Source organism: Heterodontus francisci, chromosome 29 (genome assembly GCF_036365525.1).
Source record: "Heterodontus francisci isolate sHetFra1 chromosome 29, sHetFra1.hap1, whole genome shotgun sequence".
Classification (NCBI taxonomy): Eukaryota; Metazoa; Chordata; class Chondrichthyes; order Heterodontiformes; family Heterodontidae; genus Heterodontus; species Heterodontus francisci.
In genome coordinates, this window is record NC_090399.1 from 54,192,132 (window position 1) to 54,210,623 (window position 18,492).

At 46.5% G+C, this 18,492-nt stretch overlaps 2 protein-coding genes across 5 annotated transcripts in view; both read left to right on the forward strand.

The window, feature by feature from the left end:
- Nucleotides 1-344: 344 nt before the first annotated feature.
- Nucleotides 345-18,492, forward strand: part of LOC137346307 (zinc finger protein 271-like) — a 48,255-nt gene continuing 30,107 nt past the window's right edge. Inside the window, exon 1 of one of the 4 annotated variants that reach the window (XM_068009791.1) lies at nucleotides 345-378. The gene's annotated coding sequence lies outside the window, so the exon portion shown is untranslated. Of the gene's footprint in view, nucleotides 379-8,470; nucleotides 8,511-18,492 lie in introns of those variants that run through there. The other 3 variants (XM_068009795.1, XM_068009792.1, XM_068009793.1) reach the window with 3 other exon arrangements.
- On the forward strand, nucleotides 372-18,109 carry LOC137346312 (zinc finger protein 91-like). The gene is made up of 2 exons (XM_068009802.1): nucleotides 372-2,628; nucleotides 13,332-18,109. The coding sequence occupies exons 1-2, from the start codon at nucleotides 1,340-1,342 to the stop codon at nucleotides 14,158-14,160; spliced, it is 2,118 nt and encodes a 705-aa protein (XP_067865903.1). The 5' UTR covers nucleotides 372-1,339; the 3' UTR covers nucleotides 14,161-18,109.

Sequence of the window (18,492 nt, forward strand, 5' to 3'; positions counted from 1 at the left end):
CATTGATCCACATTTACTGCCCCCACAGTTCAGTAACCTGCTGACCCTCCTTGGACACCAGTCTCCCAGTGAGGGGTCAGCACCTTCAGAGATGGCAGAGAATCGGAGGAAACTCACTCATTATTTTATTGTGTTACAGGAGTATCTCACCGTATTAAATCAGAGAATAGAGAGTGGATAGACACCGCACCCAGCCAAGACCCGAGGAGATCCCGGACATCACCCCAGGGACAACTCCACAGAAAAAGCATCTGCAATAAATCTGATTGGTCAGGAGAAGTGAAATTGACCAGTGTCCTGCGTCTAATCAAAACCAAAGCTTCCATCAGTTTGGCTGTGGGATATCAGTCTGTCCAGGAGATGGAGGGATTGTAACGGGTGAGTTTGGAAAGAAGTCTCTCAGGTTCCACAAGCAGTGGTTTTCACACAGTCATTGGTGTTCCTGAAACACTGGAACATCCACTCAGATGAAAGGTCATTCACAGTGAGGGACGTAAGGACTGCTCAGACCGTGACGAGGACTTTGAGTGTTCATTATACCTTGTGATGCATTGGCAGATCCTGACAGGTGTCTGACATTTGCTGAGGGCTTTATATGATTGTTGGACCTCCTCATCCACAGATGGTGAGAGTGTAGACAGTCTTAGTGACACCATTGTGTCTCCTGTAACACGAGAGCAGCCACATGACAGAGAAAACAATTGAATGTGGACAATTTGACGGAGTCTCTGCGAGGTCATCAGGCCCTGTGAATCCTCAATCCACCAACACAGAGGAGAGGTGGTTCTAGTGTGAAGTGTGTGAGAAGACCTGCGTACGGTTATCGTACCTCCTGAAACACCAACACACCCACACGGGAGAAACTGTTCATTTGCGAGGTGTGTGACAGAACAGGGCGGCACAGTGGCGCAGTGGTTAGCACCGCAGCCTCACAGCTCCAGGGACCTGGGTTCAATTCTGGGTACTGCCTGTGCGGAGTTTGCAAGTTCTCCCTGTGTCTGCGTGGGTTTCCTCCGGGTGCTCCGGTTTCCTCCCACATGCCAAAGACTTGCAGGTTGATAGGTAAATTGGCTGTTATAAATTGCCCCTAGTATTGGTAGGTGGTAGGGAAATATATAGGTACAGGTGGGAATGTGGTAGGAATATGGGATTAGTGTAGGATTAGTATAAATGGGTAGTTGATGGTCGGCACAGACTCGGTGGGCCGAAGGGCCTGTTTCAGTGCTGTATCTCTAAACTAAACTAAACATTCTCTCAATCATCCCACCACCTGGTCCATCAGAGAACCCACACAGGGGAGAAACCCTTCACGTGTGACATTTGCAACAAAGCTTTCCTAATGTTGTCCAATCACTTACAAAACCAGCACAGTCACACAGGGGAGAGACCCTTCATGTGTGAGCTGTGTGACAGGGCCTTCACACACCCATCGAAGCTGCTGATACACCAGCGGATGCACACAGCGGACAGATGCTTCAAGTGCGAGGTTTGTGGCAAGGCCTTCATGCAGTCGTCCACCCTGCTTCGCCATCAAAGGATACACACAGGGGAGAGGCCCTTCAGGTGTGAGGTGTGTGACAAAGCCTTCATGCAGTCATCGACCCTCCTTCGCCATCAAAGTATTCACGCAGTGGAGAAACCCTTCAGTTGTGAGGTGTGTGATAAAGCTTTTGTGAAGTCATCCACCCTCCTGGTCCACCAGCGAGTGCACACAGGGGAGAGACTGTTCAAGTGCAAGGTTTGTGGCAAGGCCTTCACTGAGTCATTGACCCTCATTCGCCATCACAGGATCCACACGGGGGAGAGGCCCTTCCCACACCGCTCGAGCCTGCGCCAGCAGCAGAGGATTCACATGGGAGAGAAACCCTTCAAGTGTGAGGTGTGTGATAAAGTCTTCAGACACTCATCGACCCTCCTGGCTCACTACGGAACCCACACAGGGGAGAAACCCTTCAAAGTCGAGGTGTGTGACAAAACGTTCCCTCAATCATCCCACCTCCTGGTCCATCAGAGAACACACACAAGGGAGAAACCCTTCACGTGTGACATTTGCAACAAAGCTTTCCCAAAGTTGTCCAGACTCTTACAACACCAGCGCATTCATACAGGGGAGAGAGCGTTCAGGTGTGTGGTGTGTGATAAGACCTTCACACAGTCATCAGCCCTCCTTCTCCATCACAGGATCCACACAGGGGAGAAACCATTCAAGTGTGATATTTGTGATAAGACCTTCAGACAGTCGTCGACCCTCCGTCTCCATCACAGGATCCACACAGGGGAGAAACTCTTCAGGTGTGAAGTGTGTGACAGGGCCTTCACACACCGATCGACGCTCCTGATACACCAGCGGATCCACACAGGGGAGAGACCCTTCAGGTGTGAAGTTTGTGGTAAAGCCTTCGTATGTTCATCAAACCTCCTGGTTCATTTCAGGACCCACACAAGGGTGAAACCCTCCCGCTGTGAGTTTTGTAAGAAAACCTTCCCACATTTGTCAGACCTGGTGGAACATCAGCAGACCCACACAGGGGAGACCCCATTCAGGTGTGAGTTCTGCAACAAAGCTTTCAAACAGTTGCCTGATCTCCTGGAACATCAACGTACTCACACAGGAGGCAAACCCTTCCAGTGTGACGTGTGCCAGGAATGTTTCACCTACTCCTCCTCTCTAGAGCTTCACCAGAGTCTCCACACAGGATAGAAACTCTCCGAGATTGACATGTACCAGTGCAGTTTCACCATCTCCTCCTCCTCCTCCCTTCCAGTATGATCACTGCAAGAACTGCTTCACTGACATAGCCACATCGGCTTGGAGCAAACTCAAGTCCTCCAGCATTGTGATGGTCTTCAGAGCTGTCTCCAGGCTGCCTTGTCCCCCTGCAGCTGAGCAGCCGTTTCATTGTGGTACCTGTTCCAGAATTTGCAGCAACATCACCAAGCTTACCCAGTCTCACTGTATGCAGACCCGTAAGAACGATTTAGAGGTTCAATGTTTCTGAAAAGACCGTTGACCAATCTGCTCCATTCAAATGCAGTGGATGTGAGCTTCGCCTGTGAATGCCTGAATTTGGTTGTGGTACATGTTAGGTGTGTCACTGGTCTTGGATCTGTTGTCTCCGAACACGGTATGGGGTTTATACATAGGAGAATGGTACCTGTAGATCAAGATTGTATGACTGATAACTCAAAGCAATCTTTATAAGCTTATAACTGTGGGGAGTTTGAGCCTTACCTGTAATGGCTAATCCATCAGGGAAGATAGATCTGGGAAAATAATGAGCTCAAGATTAATACCTGTGATATAACAGGTGTACTTCGATCAAAAAGAAGGATGTTCTTCAAAAATCCTAACTTAAGTCAAATGAACATCTGACTGGGGAAACAGCTCCAGTCTCCTGAGATCACTCAATCCAGACTTCAATATAATGGTGAGGGTGAACTCCAGTCAGCTCCATTAATCTTGTTATAATCATCCAGGATTCAGTTAAAGGACTCCAAGAATGTTGAAACATTTGTTATTTTGGTTTCATAAAATACTTCTCAGTATTGGTACAAGATACATAGGGTATTATTCGTCTGATGATTGAGCTTGCTTCTGTATAGCTGTACATTCCTGCAATAAATCTCTCTTATTATCCTGAGCCTACACTATATACTCAATTAGCCTGGTGTTTTCCCACCTATGGAAATGATTAGAAATGTCTGATTGGTATCCCTGTGTGTTTGATTAAAACAAGTTGATGAAGTGTATTTGTTCCCAGTGAGTGTGCTTGTCCACTCTGTCCACTGATGAGATCTCTGTTTCACTCAGTGGGAGGTGTGGACTTGCCTATGGGAGCTCTTTAGTTTTCATGAGGAAGCTCAGGTAAGGGCAATGGTTGCAGGTTATGAGGCCCAAACTGCCTTGAGTCGCAGGTGATCAGCTTTTCTGAATGATCAGGTTATTATTGATGAATGGATTTTTTTTTGGCACTGCAAAAAATGATTAACTGTCACAATTTTCTGATCACTTTGATTTGACACCAATCTTTTTTTCTCCAGCAACACACTACCCAGGTCCTGACAGGAAATGGGTTGCCTTTGCCACTTTCTCAGGTTGATACCAGATCACCAACAACAAAAACTTTTTTTTAATTCATTCATGGGATGTGGGTGTCGCTGGCTCGGCCAGCATTTATTGCCCATCCCTAATTGCCCTTGAGAAGGTGGTGGTGAGCTGCCTTCTTGAACCGCTGCAGTCCATGGGAGGTAGGTACACCCACAGTGCTGTTTGGAAAAGAGTTCCAGGATTTTGACCCAGCGACAGTGAAGGAACGGCGATATAGTTACAAGTCAGGATAGTGTGTGGTTTGGAGGGGAATTTGTAGGTGGTGGTGTTCCCATGCATCTGCTGCCCTTGTCCTTCTAGTTGGTCGAGGTCGTGGGTTTGGAAGGTGCTGTCTAAGGAGCCTTGGTGTATTGCTTGTATTTATATAGTGCCTTAGATATCATAAAACATTTCAAGGCGCTTTCACAGGAGTATTAGCAAATAAAAATTTAAACATAGCTACATAGGGAGATATTAGGACAGGTGATCAAAAGTTTAGTCAAAAAGAGGTAGGTTTTAAAGGAAAAAAGAGAGGGATGGAGAGGTTCAGGGAGGGACTTCCAGAGTTACGGGTCCAGGCAGCTGAAGACACAGCCACCAATACTGGGGAAATTAAAATCAGGGATGCTCAAGAGGACGAAATTAGATGAATGCAGATATCTCGGAGGTTTGTGGGGCTGGAGGAGATTACAGAGATAGGGAGGGACCAGGCCATGGAGGGATTTGAAAACAAGGATGCAAATTTTAAAATCGAGGCGTTGTTTAAACGGGAGCCGATATAGGTCAGCGAGCCCAGGGGTGATGGGTGAACAGCACTTTGTGCAAGTTAGGACACTGGCAGCAGAGTTTTGAGAATATTTCTGAAGGTGTGCGACTCGGTGAATGGTGAGTTTGTAACCTGAGATTCCTTTAGCCATGTGGGAGTGGAGGCCTGGATTTGTACAGTTCCTCTGAGGGAATGCTGTCCTACAGAGGGGCAGCACTGAGGGAGTGGTACCTTTTTGGAGGGGTATTACAAAGGAACAGAAGAAAGTCATTTAACTTTTTTGAGTATGTTCCACCATTCAGTGAGATCATGGCGGATCTGTGATCTAACTCCATATACCTGACCTTTCCACATCTCCCTTTATACTTTTGGTCAACAAAAACCTATCAACCCCAGATTTAAAATTAACAATGACCGGGCATCAATTGTCATTTGTGGAAGAGAATTCCAAATTTTTCACACCCTTTGTGTGTGGAAGAGTTTCCTAATTTCACTCAAGAAAGCTCTGGCTCTAATATTTAGACTGTGCCCCAAGCCCTCCCAAGCAGTGGAAATAGTTTCTCTCTGTTCATCCTATCTGTTCCCTTAAAATATTCAAAACTTTGAGTAAATCACCCCTAATCTTCTAATGTCCAGGGAATACAACCCTAGTTTGTTTAATCTCCCCTCGTAATTTAACTCTTATACTCCTAGTATCATTCTAATAAATGTAGGCTGCACTCCCTCCAAGTCCAATATATCCCGGCACCCAAGACTGCTCACAGTAACTCCAGGTGTGGTCTTAACAGGAATACAAATAGAAAGTGCTGGAAATGCTCAGCAGGTCTGGCAGCATCAGTGCAGAGAGAAACAGAATTAATGTTTCAGGTCTGGGACCTTTCATCAAAAAGGTTCTGATGAAAGGTCACAGAGCTGAAACGTTAACTCTGATTTTCTCTCTCCACAGATACTGCGGACCTGCTGCGTATTTCCAGCAGTTTCATTTCAGATTTCCAGAATCTGCAGTAATTTGCTTTTATTTTAGTGATCCTAACAGGGCTTTGTATATCTGAAGCATAACTTCTCCCCTCTTGTATTCTAGACCTCCCGATATAAAGATCTGCATTCCATTAGACATTTTGATTATTTCCTGTACCTCCTCATGACATTTTAATGATCTATGTACCTGGAACTCCAAGTCTATTCAGAGCCCCCCTATTTCTAGCTTTTCACCATTTATAAAGTACTCTGTTGTATCCTTTTTAGGTTCAAAGTAAATGACCTGACATTGATCTTGATACGGCCAAGTGAGGAGGGGTCACAGTCAGCCCTCTTGTCCTTCCCCTTATTTGACCACAATAGGGTTTATTCCTTTTTTTAAAAAAACAGTGGTTGTGCTTACTACCTCTGTGAGTGTTTTACATTTTAACATTACTGTGATCGTGAATGAACCAATCGGACAGGTTTGTCTTGAGTTTACACAAGAAAGCGGCAACTTTGTTAGACTTAACAATCGAACCCCGATTTACAAATAATAAAAAAAATCCACGACACATTCACGCACACAGTTACACGAGGATCACACACACACACAAATAGATTACAAAGTGGAAGGTAGGTTTTTTGGTTGGATTAAAGTCCAGAATAAATAAAAGTTAAATACACAGTCTGAAGTTGGATGATTCGCTGGTCTTCTGGCTGGGGTTGTACTCTTGAAGTCTTGGTTGGTCAAAGTGCACTTTGTAGCTGGCCCACTTTGCTCAGGGTTTACTTGGAGGCAGAATTGCAGTTGGCTCTCTTCCCCCTGGTCTCTGGCTGTAGCAGTTTGTAGGCTTGGAGAGTCCACAGTCACAGAAGGTTTTCAAACTTGATGTTTTCTGGGGAAAGGGAAAGAAAGGGAGGCACACAGCCTTCCCTGCTGTTGCAGTCTCAGTTTCTGCTTGTCTTCTGCCTGTGTCACAAAACTTCAAGTTTTCCCAGAGATGGTCACATGGTTCTCTCAGTCCACTTTGTTTTTAATGCAGTCCAAAGTCAGAAACCCAAAACCCCTCTCTCAGGTAGTATTGTCAGTGTTTACCCCTGGAGGGACATCACCACTTATGAATGCACTGTCAGAGGGGCAATTCTGAGGGATCATTGCACTGTCAGAGGATGAGCACGGAGGGAGTGCTGCACAGTCAGAAGGTAAGTACTGAGGGAGCGATGCACCATCGGAGGGGCGGTACTGAAAGAGAGGGCCACACTGTCGAGGGTCGGTACTAAGGGGCGCCAGACTGTCGGAGGGTCAGTTTTGAGGGGGCATCACACTGTCGGAGGGTCAGTACTGAGGGAACGCTGCCCTGTTGGAGGTCGGTACTGAGGGAGTGCTGCCCTGTTGGAGGTCGGTACTGAGGGAGTGCTGCACTGTCGGAGGGGTGGTTCTGAAGGATCACGGCAATGTCAGAGGTTCAGTACAGAGGGAATGCTGCACTAACAGGCGGGTGGTACTGAGGAAGTGCTGCACTGTCGGAGTGCCGCGCTGATGGAGGTTCGGTACTGATGGAGCGCCGCACAGTCCAAGAGTCGGCACTGAGTGAGCACTGTACTGTTGGAGGGTCGGTACTGAGGGAGCGCCGCACTGGGAGAGGGTCGGTACTGAGGGAGTGCTGTGATGTCAGAGGGTTGGTACTGAGGGGGCGCCATAGTCAGAGGGTCAGTACTGAGGGGGTGCAGCACTGTCGGAGGATCGTTGGTGAGGGATTACAGCAATGTTGGAGGGTCAGTATAGAGGGAGAGATGCACTGTTGTAGGGTCTGTACTGAGAGGGCGCCACACTGTTGTAGGGTCGGTACTAAGGGAGTACCGCACTGTCAGACGGGTGGTACTGAGGAAGTGCTGCACTGTTGGAAGGTCGGTACTGAGGGAATGCTGCACTGTCGGCATGCCGCGCTGATGGTGGCTCAGTACTGATGCAGCGCCGCACTCTCAGAGGGTCAGAACTGAGGGAGCACTGCAGTGTTGGAGAGTTGGTACTGAGGGAGCACTGTACTGTCGGAGGGTCGGTACTGAGGGAGCGCCATAGTCGGCGGGTCGGTACTGAGGGAGTGACGCACTGTCGGAGGATCGTTAGTGAGGGATTGCAGTAATGTAGGGTCGGTACTGAGGGAGCGATGCACTTTTGGAGGGTCGGTAATGGGGTGGGGGGGGGGGGGGGCGCCACACTGTTGCAGGGTTGGTACTGAGGGAGTCCAGCACTGTTGGAGGGTCAGTACTGAGGCAGTGCCGAACTGTCGGAGGGTCAGTACTGAGGGAGTGCTGCACTGTCGGAGGGTCAGTTACAGAGGGAGTCCTGCACTGTCGAAGGGATGGGACTGAGGGAGTGCTGCACTGTCAGAGGGACTGTGAAATGCTTTAGAACATCCTGTATATATGAAAGTTCTTGCTCCTTCTCCTTTATTTCTAATCACTGACAGTGACTGGATTGAATATTCTCAAAGTGACAAAGCACCAAGAGGTGGTCCCGCCCTCTTCTTTGTGATTGGCTGAGTGAATTGATTGACAGGAATGGCGGGTTGCAATATATCTGGGGTACCCATTGGCTGCGAGAAATGTCAATCTGAGCATCCAACCAATCGGATCATTCTCTCTTCCGCTTCCGCAACTGGTTCACTTCCTGACTGAAAACCAAGGGAGGAGACGGTGAGTAAAGGAGCAGAGTTTGTACAGATTGTATCCCATAATATCCACACTAATGGTCAGGACTGAATATCCAGTGAGTGACGGAGCAGAGTTTGTACAGATTGTATCCCATAATATCCACACTAATGTTCAGGACTGAATATCCAGTGAGTGACGGAGCAGAGTTTGTCCAGATTGTATCCCATAATATCCACACTAATGTTCAGGACTGAATATCCAGTGAGTGAAGGAGCAGAGTTTGTCCAGATTGTATCCCATAATATCCACACTAATGTTCAGGACTGAATATCCAGTGAGTGAAGGAGCAGAGTTTGTACAGATTGTATCCCATAATATCCACACTAATGTTCAGGACTGAATATCCAGTGAGTGACGGAGCAGAGTTTGTATAGATTGTATCCCATAATATCCACACTAATGTTCAGGACTGAATATCCAGTGAGTGACGGAGCAGAGTTTGTACAGATTGTATCCCATAATATCCACACTAATGTTCAGGACTGAATATCCAGTGAGTGACGGAGCAGAGTTTGTCCAGATTGTATCCCATAATATCCACACTAATGTTCAGGACTGACTATCAATTCCTTGTGACTTGTTCAGGTTTATCTTTGAATAAATTAATAGATTTTTCAATTATTTTATTTGCTGCTTGTTCACACTCTTAACAAATTTCATAGAGGGATACAGCACTGAAACAGGCCCTTCGGCCCACCGCGTGTGTGCTGACCAACAACCACCCATTTATACAAATCCTACATTGATCCCATATCCCCTACCACATCCCTACCATTCTCCTACCACCTACCTGCACTAGGGGCAATTTACAATGGTCAAATTACCTATCACCCTTCAAGTCTTTGGCTGTGGGAGGAAACCGGAGCACCCAGCAGAAACCCATGTGGTCACAGGGAGAACTTGCAAACTCCACACAGGCAGTACCCAGAACTGAACCCGGGCTGCTGGAGCTGTGAGGCTGCAGTGCTAACCACTGCACCACTGTGCTACCCCAAATTGCCTAGTTTTAACTAAGAGAGCAGGTACCATCTGATGTGGATTGGGTGGGTGGGGACAAAAGAGAGTGAGAGAGGAGAGGAAACGTGGGGTATTGGGGGAAGCGGCCTTGGTGGCAGAGGATGGTGGGTGGTAGAGACTCGGTCTGGGGGAGGCAAAGAGAGGGAGAGAGAGGGGGAGTGAACGGGTAGATATGGGAAGGTGGAGAGAGATGGAGAGAACGAGCAGGGGCCTGGAGGGGATGTTATGGGAAGTCAGAGGGAGAAGGTGTTTTGGAAAGAGAGAAAGAGGGTGAGAGCAGCGTCGTGGTTGCAATGGGGAGGGGGTGAGGGAGAGAGAGCACGCAGAGTGCTTGGGAAGTGTGGCGAGCATTGGTGTGAGTGAACAGGAACCCGGGTGGGTTGGGGGAAAGAGTGCAGTGACCGCGGATAGAAAACTAGGATGAGACCGCACCTGGAGTATTGCGTGCAGTTCTGGTCACCGCATTATAGGAAGGATGTGGAAGCTATGGAAAGGGTGCAGAGGAGATTTACTGGGATGTTGCCTGGAATGGAGGGAAGGTCTTACGAGGAAAGGCTGAGGGACTTGAGGTTGTTTTCGTTGGAGAGAAGGAGGAGGAGAGGTGACTTAATAGAGACACATAAGATAATCAGAGGGTTAGATAGGGTGGATAGTGAGAGTCTTTTTCCTCGGATGGTGATGGCAAACACGAGGGGACATAGCTTTAAGTTGAGGGGTGATAGATATAGGACAGATGTCAGAGGTAGTTTCTTTACTCAGAGAGTAGTAGGGGCATGGAACGCCCTGCCTGCAACAGTAGTAGACTCGCCAACTTTAAGGGCATTTAAGTGGTCATTGGATAGACATATGGATGAAAATGGAATAGTGTAGGTCAGATGGTTTCACAGGTCGGCGCAACATCGAGGGCCGAAGGGCCTGTACTGCGCTGTAATGTTCTAATTCTAAAAAAGAAGGGACTACATCAGAGTGTTGAGAGAGAAGCTATGAGCAGGGACCTTGGGGGTGGGGGCCGCAGTTTGTGGGAAGAGAGTGAGAGGGAGTCGGGACCTAAGAGAGAGCAGGGAATGAGGTAGCGTTGCAGTGGGATGGGGAGAGAGAGAGCAAGTGAGCAGGTAGCTGGGGGTTGTGAGGAGGGTTGGTGTGAGTGAACAGGGACCCGGGGGTGAACAGAGAAAGGGCAGTGACCTTGAGAGAGGGCAAGGGTTGGTGGAGAAACTGAGAGAGAGCAGAGCCAGGGGAAGAGATAGAGGGCAGGAATCCAGGGGGAAGAATGGGGAGAAAAGAAGTGCGCAGCATCCTTGGGTGAGAGAGAAATGGAAATAGCAGGGAGCTGCGGAGATTGAGAGAGCCAGAGAGGGAGAGTAATATGGTAAATGAATTTCAGTACCAGTGCAATGCCAGGTACGTAGGTTGTGCTTCCCAACGACTGGCATATCATATCAAACAGCACGTCCCTTCAGCTGTTTGCATGAGGTAGAGTTGTGAGTGCACTCAACCGACCCGTATGTGCAAAACTCAGAACGTAATGTCTAATGTTAGATGTGATTCCATGATTGGACGGCAGTTGCTGACTATCCCAAATGTGCTAAATATTACACAAACAACCAATTTATGATTATCAGTTGGGCTCGCAATGTGGCTCGCTTAAGCTTGCTATAAACTACCTACATTCATATGCAGGAGCCTGTCCTCTTCAGGCAAAAGGAACATGTCCACGCTTTGTGCCTTTTTTGAATTAAACAAAAGCTTTGGGGACAATACTTCCCTGGTGCATTCTCCATGGTAACGCCTGGACCAGAATCGACTTGCCAACAAATCAGCATCTTTTCTCATGCAGTACAAATTGTTGCTCCTTTTGACATTTGTCATCCTCGCATCTGTCCTGATGAGTGCAAACAAAAAAGCTTCAACAGTATGTCTCTTTTATCTGCAAAAATCCATTGATCCGCATTTACTGCCCCCACAGTTCAGTAACCTGCTGACCCTAATTACGACTGCAGTGGGAACAATGCACTGCTAATACAGTTGCGTTGCTCCACAGGTCGCAACGCTTTTTTTAAGCTTTCCAAATCGGAAAAGCAGCCAAATTGAATATTCTAGTATCCCCCGAATTAAGTGGACCAAACCAGGTATCTTTAGACAACAACAAATTAACTATGAAAAAAACTGAAAAACCTAAACACTACTAAGATAAATCTATGTCTAAAGACCTTATAACTTATTTAAAAATCTAACTCCTGCATTCGGATACATATACTCAAAATTAACAGTGGTTCGGTTTTAAATTAGCTGGCTGTCGAGAATAAATATAATGCCTTTGCAAGTTACGTTCCTGATGAATGAGGTCTTCCAATGTAAAACAGTCAACGGTCGCTTGAAGTCTTCACAGTGGTCCGATGGAAAAAAAAGTCCTTCAAAGATAGGAATTCAGCAGTACGGCTGTTGTCGCATTAAACTGTCCCTTCAGTGATGAACAAACCAAAATACCAATAATTTGTTGGGAAAGAAAAAGTTTTCTTATGGACTTAATTTGGCTTGATGTTTTGTAGAATTTTGAGAGAGGAATAACACAGCTTCTTCAGTTCAAATCGCCTCAGAACACTCTCTGCTTAAAACCAGTCTCTGTCAGTTTATCAAGTCAGACTGCAACATTGAATCATGTGACCTCTCTCTCTCCTGCTGTTGTTGCTTGGCAGCCCTAATGCAAATGGCAGACTGAGTCTCCAGAACTTTCTGTCTTAAAAGTGCACTGATCTTCATACAGTCTTAAAGACGCACACAATATTTCCGAGGAAGAAAAAAACAAGACTGTGACACCCTTCCTGGGCAGCCGTCTCCCAGTGAGGGGTCAGCACCTTCAGAGACTGGAGAGAGTCGGAGGAAAGTCACTCATTATTTTATTGTGTTACAGGAGTATCTCACCGTATTAAATCAAAGAGTAGAGAGCGGATAGACACCACAACCAGCCAAGACCCGAGGAGATCCCGGACATCACCCTGGGGACAACGCAGTCAAAGCATCTCCAATAAATCTGATTGGTCAGGAAAAGGGAAACTGACCAGCATCCAATCAAAACCACCACTTCCATAGGTTTGGCTGTGGGATATCAGTCAGTCCAGGAGATTGAGGGAGTGTAATGGGTGAGATTGGAAAGAAGTCTCTCAGGTTCCACAAGCAGTGGTTTTCACACAGTCATTGGCATTCCTGAAACACTGGAACATCCACTCAGGTGAAAGGTCATTCACGGTGAGGAGTGTAAGGACTGGTCCGAGTGTGAGGAGGGCTTTGAGTGTTCATTACACCTTGTGAAGCATTGGCAGATCCTGACAGGTGTCTGACGTTTTCTGAGGGCTTTATATGATTGTTGAACCTCCTCATCCACAGACGGTGAGAGTGTAGACAGTCTTAGTGACACCATTATGTCTCCTGTAACACGAGGGCAGCTACATGACAGAGAAAACAATTGAATGTGGACAATTTGACGGAATCTCTGCAAGTTCATCAGGCCATGTGAATTCCCAATCCACCAACACAGAGGAGAGGTGGTTCTAGTTTGGTGTGTGAGAAGACATTCGTACGGTTATCGTACTTCCTGAAACACCAACACACCCACACAGGGGAGAAACTGTTCAAAGTCGAGGTGTGTGACAAAGCATTCTCTCAATCATCCCACCTCCTGGTCCGTCAGAGAACACACACACGAGAGAAACCCTTCAACAAAGCTTCCCCAATGTTGTCCAATCTCACACACGATCAGCGCATTCACACAGTGGAGAGAGCATTCAGGTGTGAGGTGTGTGACAGGGCATTCACACACCCATCGACATTACTGATACACAAGCGGATACACACAGGGGAGAGGCCCTTCAGGTGTGAGGTTTGTGCCAAGGCCTTCATGCAGTCATCGACCCTCCTTCGCCATCAAAGGATCCACACAGGGGAGAGACCTTTCAGGTGTGAGGTGTGTGACAAAGCTTTTCTGAAATCGTCCACCCTCCTGATACACCAGCGGATCCATACAGGGGAGAGACCCTTCAAGTGCGAAGTTTGTGGCAAGGCCTTCACAGAGTCATCCACCCTACTTCTCCATCACATGATCCACACAGGGGAGAAACCCTTCAACTGTGAGGTTTGCCGGAAAGCCTTCACATATTCCTCAAGCTTGCTGCAGCATCAGAGGATTCACACGGGAGAGAAACCCTTCACGTGTGAGGTGTGTGATAAAGTCTTTACGCACCCATGCCGCCTCCTCCAACACCAGAGGATTCATACGGGAGAGAAACCCTTCAGGTGTGAGATGTGTGATAAAGCTTTCACACGCTCATCGAACCTCCTGGCTCACTTCAGGACCCACACAAGGGTGAAACCCTCCCGCTGTGAGTTTTGTAAGAAAACCTTCCTGCATTTGTCAGACCTGGTGGAACATCAGCGAACCCACACAGGGGAGACCCCATTCAGGTGTGAGTTCTGCAACAAAGCTTTCAAACAGTTGCCTGATCTCCTGGAACATCAACGTACTCACACGGGAGACAAACCCTTCCAGTGTGACGTGTGCCAGGAATGTTTCACCTACTCCTCCTCTCTAGAGCTTCACCAGAGTCTCCACACGGGATAGAAACCCTCCCAGATTGACATGTACCAGTGCAGTTTCACCATCTCCTCCTCCTCCTCCCTTCCAGTATGATCACTGCAAGAACTGCTTCACTGACATAGCCACATCGGCTTGGAGCAAACTCAAGTCCTCCAGCATTGTGATGGTCTTCAGAGCTGTCTCCAGGCTGCCTTGTCCCCCTGCAGCTGAGCAGCTGTTTCATTGTGGTACCTGTTCCAGAATTTGCAGCAATATCACCAAGCTTACCCAGTCTCACTGTATGCAGACCCGTGAGAAAGTGTAGGGGGGCAATGGACCAATCTGATTCCATTTGAATGCAGTGGATGTGAGCTTCATCTGTGTTTGGTTATAAAATATTTCTGAATTTGTAGCTGGACCAGAGCACTGGGATTTCAAATCGAGCAATGGCCTGCTGTGTCTGACAGAATGCACTGATATTAGAGACAATCACTGAACTAATCAGCCTGCTTGATTGGCATCTCATCCAGCAGTTTAAACATTTACTCCCTTCACCACCGGTACACATTGGCAGCAGTGTGTAGCATATACAAGATGCACTGCAGCATCTTGCCAGGGCTCCTTCAACAGCTCCTTTAACAGCACCTTCAACACCCGCGATCTCTACCGCTTCGAAGGACAAAGGCTGCAGGGACATGGGAACACCACCACCTGCACGTTTCCCTCCAAGCCTCTCATTATGCTGATTTGGAACTACATCGCCGTTCCTTCACTGTCACTTGATCAAAGTCCTGGAACTCACTTCCTAACAGCATTGTGGGTGTTTCTACACGACAGGGGCTGCAGCAGTTCAAGAAGGTGGCTCATTGCCGCCTTCGCAAGGGGAATTAGGGATGGGCAATCAAAGCTGGCCTAGCGAGCGACGCCCACATCCCTTGAATGAATAAAAAAATTAATTTGAAATAGTCTTTAAGCACTGATAGAATGCCTGGATTTGGTTGTGGTACAGCACGTTAAGTGTGCCACTGTGGTCTAGGATCTGTTGTCTCTGAACATGGTATGGAGTTTATGTATAGGAGAATAGTATGTATGGCTGATCACTCAAAGCGATCTTTTCTAAGTTTCTGACTGTGGTGACTTTGAGATTTACTTGTACTGGCTAACCCATCAGGGAAGATAGATCTGGGAAAATAATCAGCTCAGGATTACTACCTGTGATATAACAGGTGTACTTTGATTAAGAAGAAGGGTGTTCTTCAAAAATCCTAACTTCAACACAAATGAACATCTGACCAGGGAAACAGCTCCAGTCTCCTGAGATTACTAATTCCAGACTTTAATATAAGGGTGAGGGTGAACTCCAGTCAGCTCCATTAATCTTGTTACAATTATCCAGGATTCAGTTAAAGGACTCCAAGAATGTTGAAACATTTGTTATTTTGGTTTCAAAAAATACTTCTCAGTATTGGTACAAAATAAATACAGCATTGTTCATCTGATGATTGACCTTGCTTCTGTATAGCTGTACATTCCTGCAATAAATCTCTCTTATTATCCTGAGCCTACACTATATACTCAATTAGCCTGGTGTTTTCCCACCTATGGAAATGATTAGAAATGTCTGATTGGTATCCCTGTGTGTTTGATTAAAACAATTTGATGAAGTGTATTTGTTCCCAGTGAGTGTGCTTGTCCACTCTGTCCACTGGTGAGATCTCTGTTTCTCTCAGTGGGAGGTGTGGACTTGCCAATGGGAGCTGTTTAGTTTTCATGAGGAAGCTCAGGTAAGGGCAATGGTTGCAGGTTATGAGGCCCAAACTGCCTTGAGTCGCAGGTGATCAGCTTTTCTGAATGATCAGGTTATTCGTGATGAATGCATTTTTTTGGGGCACTGAAACACTGATTAACTGTCCCAATTTTCTGATGACTTTGATTTGACACCAGTCTTTTTATCTCCAGCACACACACACTGCCCAGGTCCTGACAGGAAATGGGTTCCCTTTAACACTTTCTCAGGTTGATACCAGATCACCAACAACAACAACTTGTATTTATGTAGCGCCTTAGACAGAATAAAATATTCCAAGGTGCTTCACAGGAGTATTATCAAATAAAAATTGAAACCAAGTCACATAGGGGGATATTCGGATCGGTGACCAAAGGTTTGGTCAAAAAGAATTAGGTTTAATGGAATAGAGGGAGGGTTGGGAGAGGTTTAGGGAGGGAATTCCAGAGTTTAGGATCTCGGCAGCTGAAGACACAGCCACCCAGGATTCCTCCCATTTCCCCTACATTTTAACCCTGGATTCCCTTCCACGTCCCCTGTAATTTAACCCTGGATTCCCTTCCATTTCCCTATAATTTAACCCGGGATTCCATTCCGTTTCCCCTATAATTTAACCCGGGATTCCATTCCGTTTCCCCTATAATTTAACCCGGGATTCCATTCCGTTTCCCCTATAATTTAACCCGGGATTCCATTCCGTTTCCCCTATAATTTAACCCTGGATTCCCTTCCGTTTCTCCTATAACTTAACCCTGGATTCCCTTCCGTTTCTCCTATAATTTAACCCGCGATTCCCTTCCATTTCTCCTATAATTTAACCCGCGATTCCCTTCCATTTCTCCTATAATTTAACCCGCAATTCCCTTCCATTTCTCCTATAATTTAACCCTGGATTCCCTTCCATTTCCCCTATAATTTCACCCGGGATTCCCTTCCATTTCCCCTATAATTTCACCCAGGATTCCCTTCCATTTCTCCTATAATTTAACCGGGATTCCTTCCATTTCTCCTATAATTTCACCCGGGTTCCTCCTATTTCCCTGATAATCTAACCCCTAACTTGCTTCCAAGTCCCCAATAATTTGACCCTAGGTTCTTGCCATTTCCCCTTGAATTAACCAGAGATTCCTTTAGCCATGTGGGAGTGGAGGCCTGGATTTGTACAGTTCCTCTGAGGGAATGCTGTCCTCTGGAGGGGCAGCATTGAGGGAGTGTTACTTTGTTGGAGGGGCAGTACATAGGAACAGGAATCGGCCATTTAGCCCCTCGAGCATGTTCCACCATTCAGTGAGATCATGGCGGATCTGTGATCTAACTCCATATACTTGACCTTTCCACATCTCCCTTAATACCTTTGGTTAACAAAAACCTATCAATCCCAGATTTAAAATTAACAATGACCGGGCATCAATTGTCATTTGTGGAAGATAGTTCCAAATTTCTCACACCCTTAGTGTGTAGAAGAGTTTCCTAACTTCACTCCGGAAAGCTCTGGCTCTAATATTTAGACTATGCCCTCTAGCCCGTGACTCCCTAAGCAGTGGAAATAATTTATCTCTGTTCACCCTATCTGTTCCCTTAAAATATTCAAAACCTAGATTAAATCACTCCCCAATCTTCTAAAATCCAGTTTGTTTAATCTTGCCTCATAATTTAACCCTTGCAATCCAAGTATCATGCTGGTAAATCTACGCTGCACTCCCTCCAAGACCAATATATCCTTTCTAACGTGTGGCACCCAGAACTGCTCACAGTAACTCCAGGAGTGGTCTAACCAGGGTTTTATATAGCTGAAGCATGACTTTTACCGCTTGTATTCTTTTCCTCTCCATATCAAGGCCAGCATTCCATTAGGTTCTTTCATTCGTTTTTCTATCTCTTCATGACATTTTAATGATCTATGTATCTGGAACCCCAGATCTCTTTGGACCCCTACGCTGCCTTCATCCCCCATTTCTAGCTTTTTACCATTTAGAAAATAGCCTGTTCTATCCTTTATAAGTCCAAGGTGGATGACCTCACATTGATCTACATTGAAATCCATTTGCCAGAGTTTTGTCCATCCACTTTATCCATCAACATTTCTTTATAATTTTATGTTTCCATGTATAATGCTTACAATGCTGCCTATCTTTGTGTCATTAGCAAAGTTGAAAATGTATCTTTCTATCCTAACATGTAACTCATGAATAAATATGAATTGTTGAGTCCCCCAAAACAGATGCTTGTCACATCACTACTGAGGGAGCCCTGCACTGTTGGAGTGGTGGCATTGGAGTGCTGCACTGTTGGAGGTCTGATACGGAGGGAGTGCTGCACTGTTGGAGTGGTGGCATTGATGGAGTGCTGCACTGTCGGACAGATAGCTGTGAAGGAGTGACGCACTGTCGTAGGGTCAGTAGTGAGGGAGTGCAACATTGTCGGAGATCAGTAGTGAGGGAGTTATGGCCAGATGAGGAGGGGGTCTCAGGCTCCCCTTTTGCCCCTTCTCTGGTTTGACTGCAACCGGGTCTAAACTTTTTTAGTCCAGTGATTGAACTTACCACCTCAGTGAGCGCTTGCTCCTGTTTTCTAATATAATTGCCAAAGAC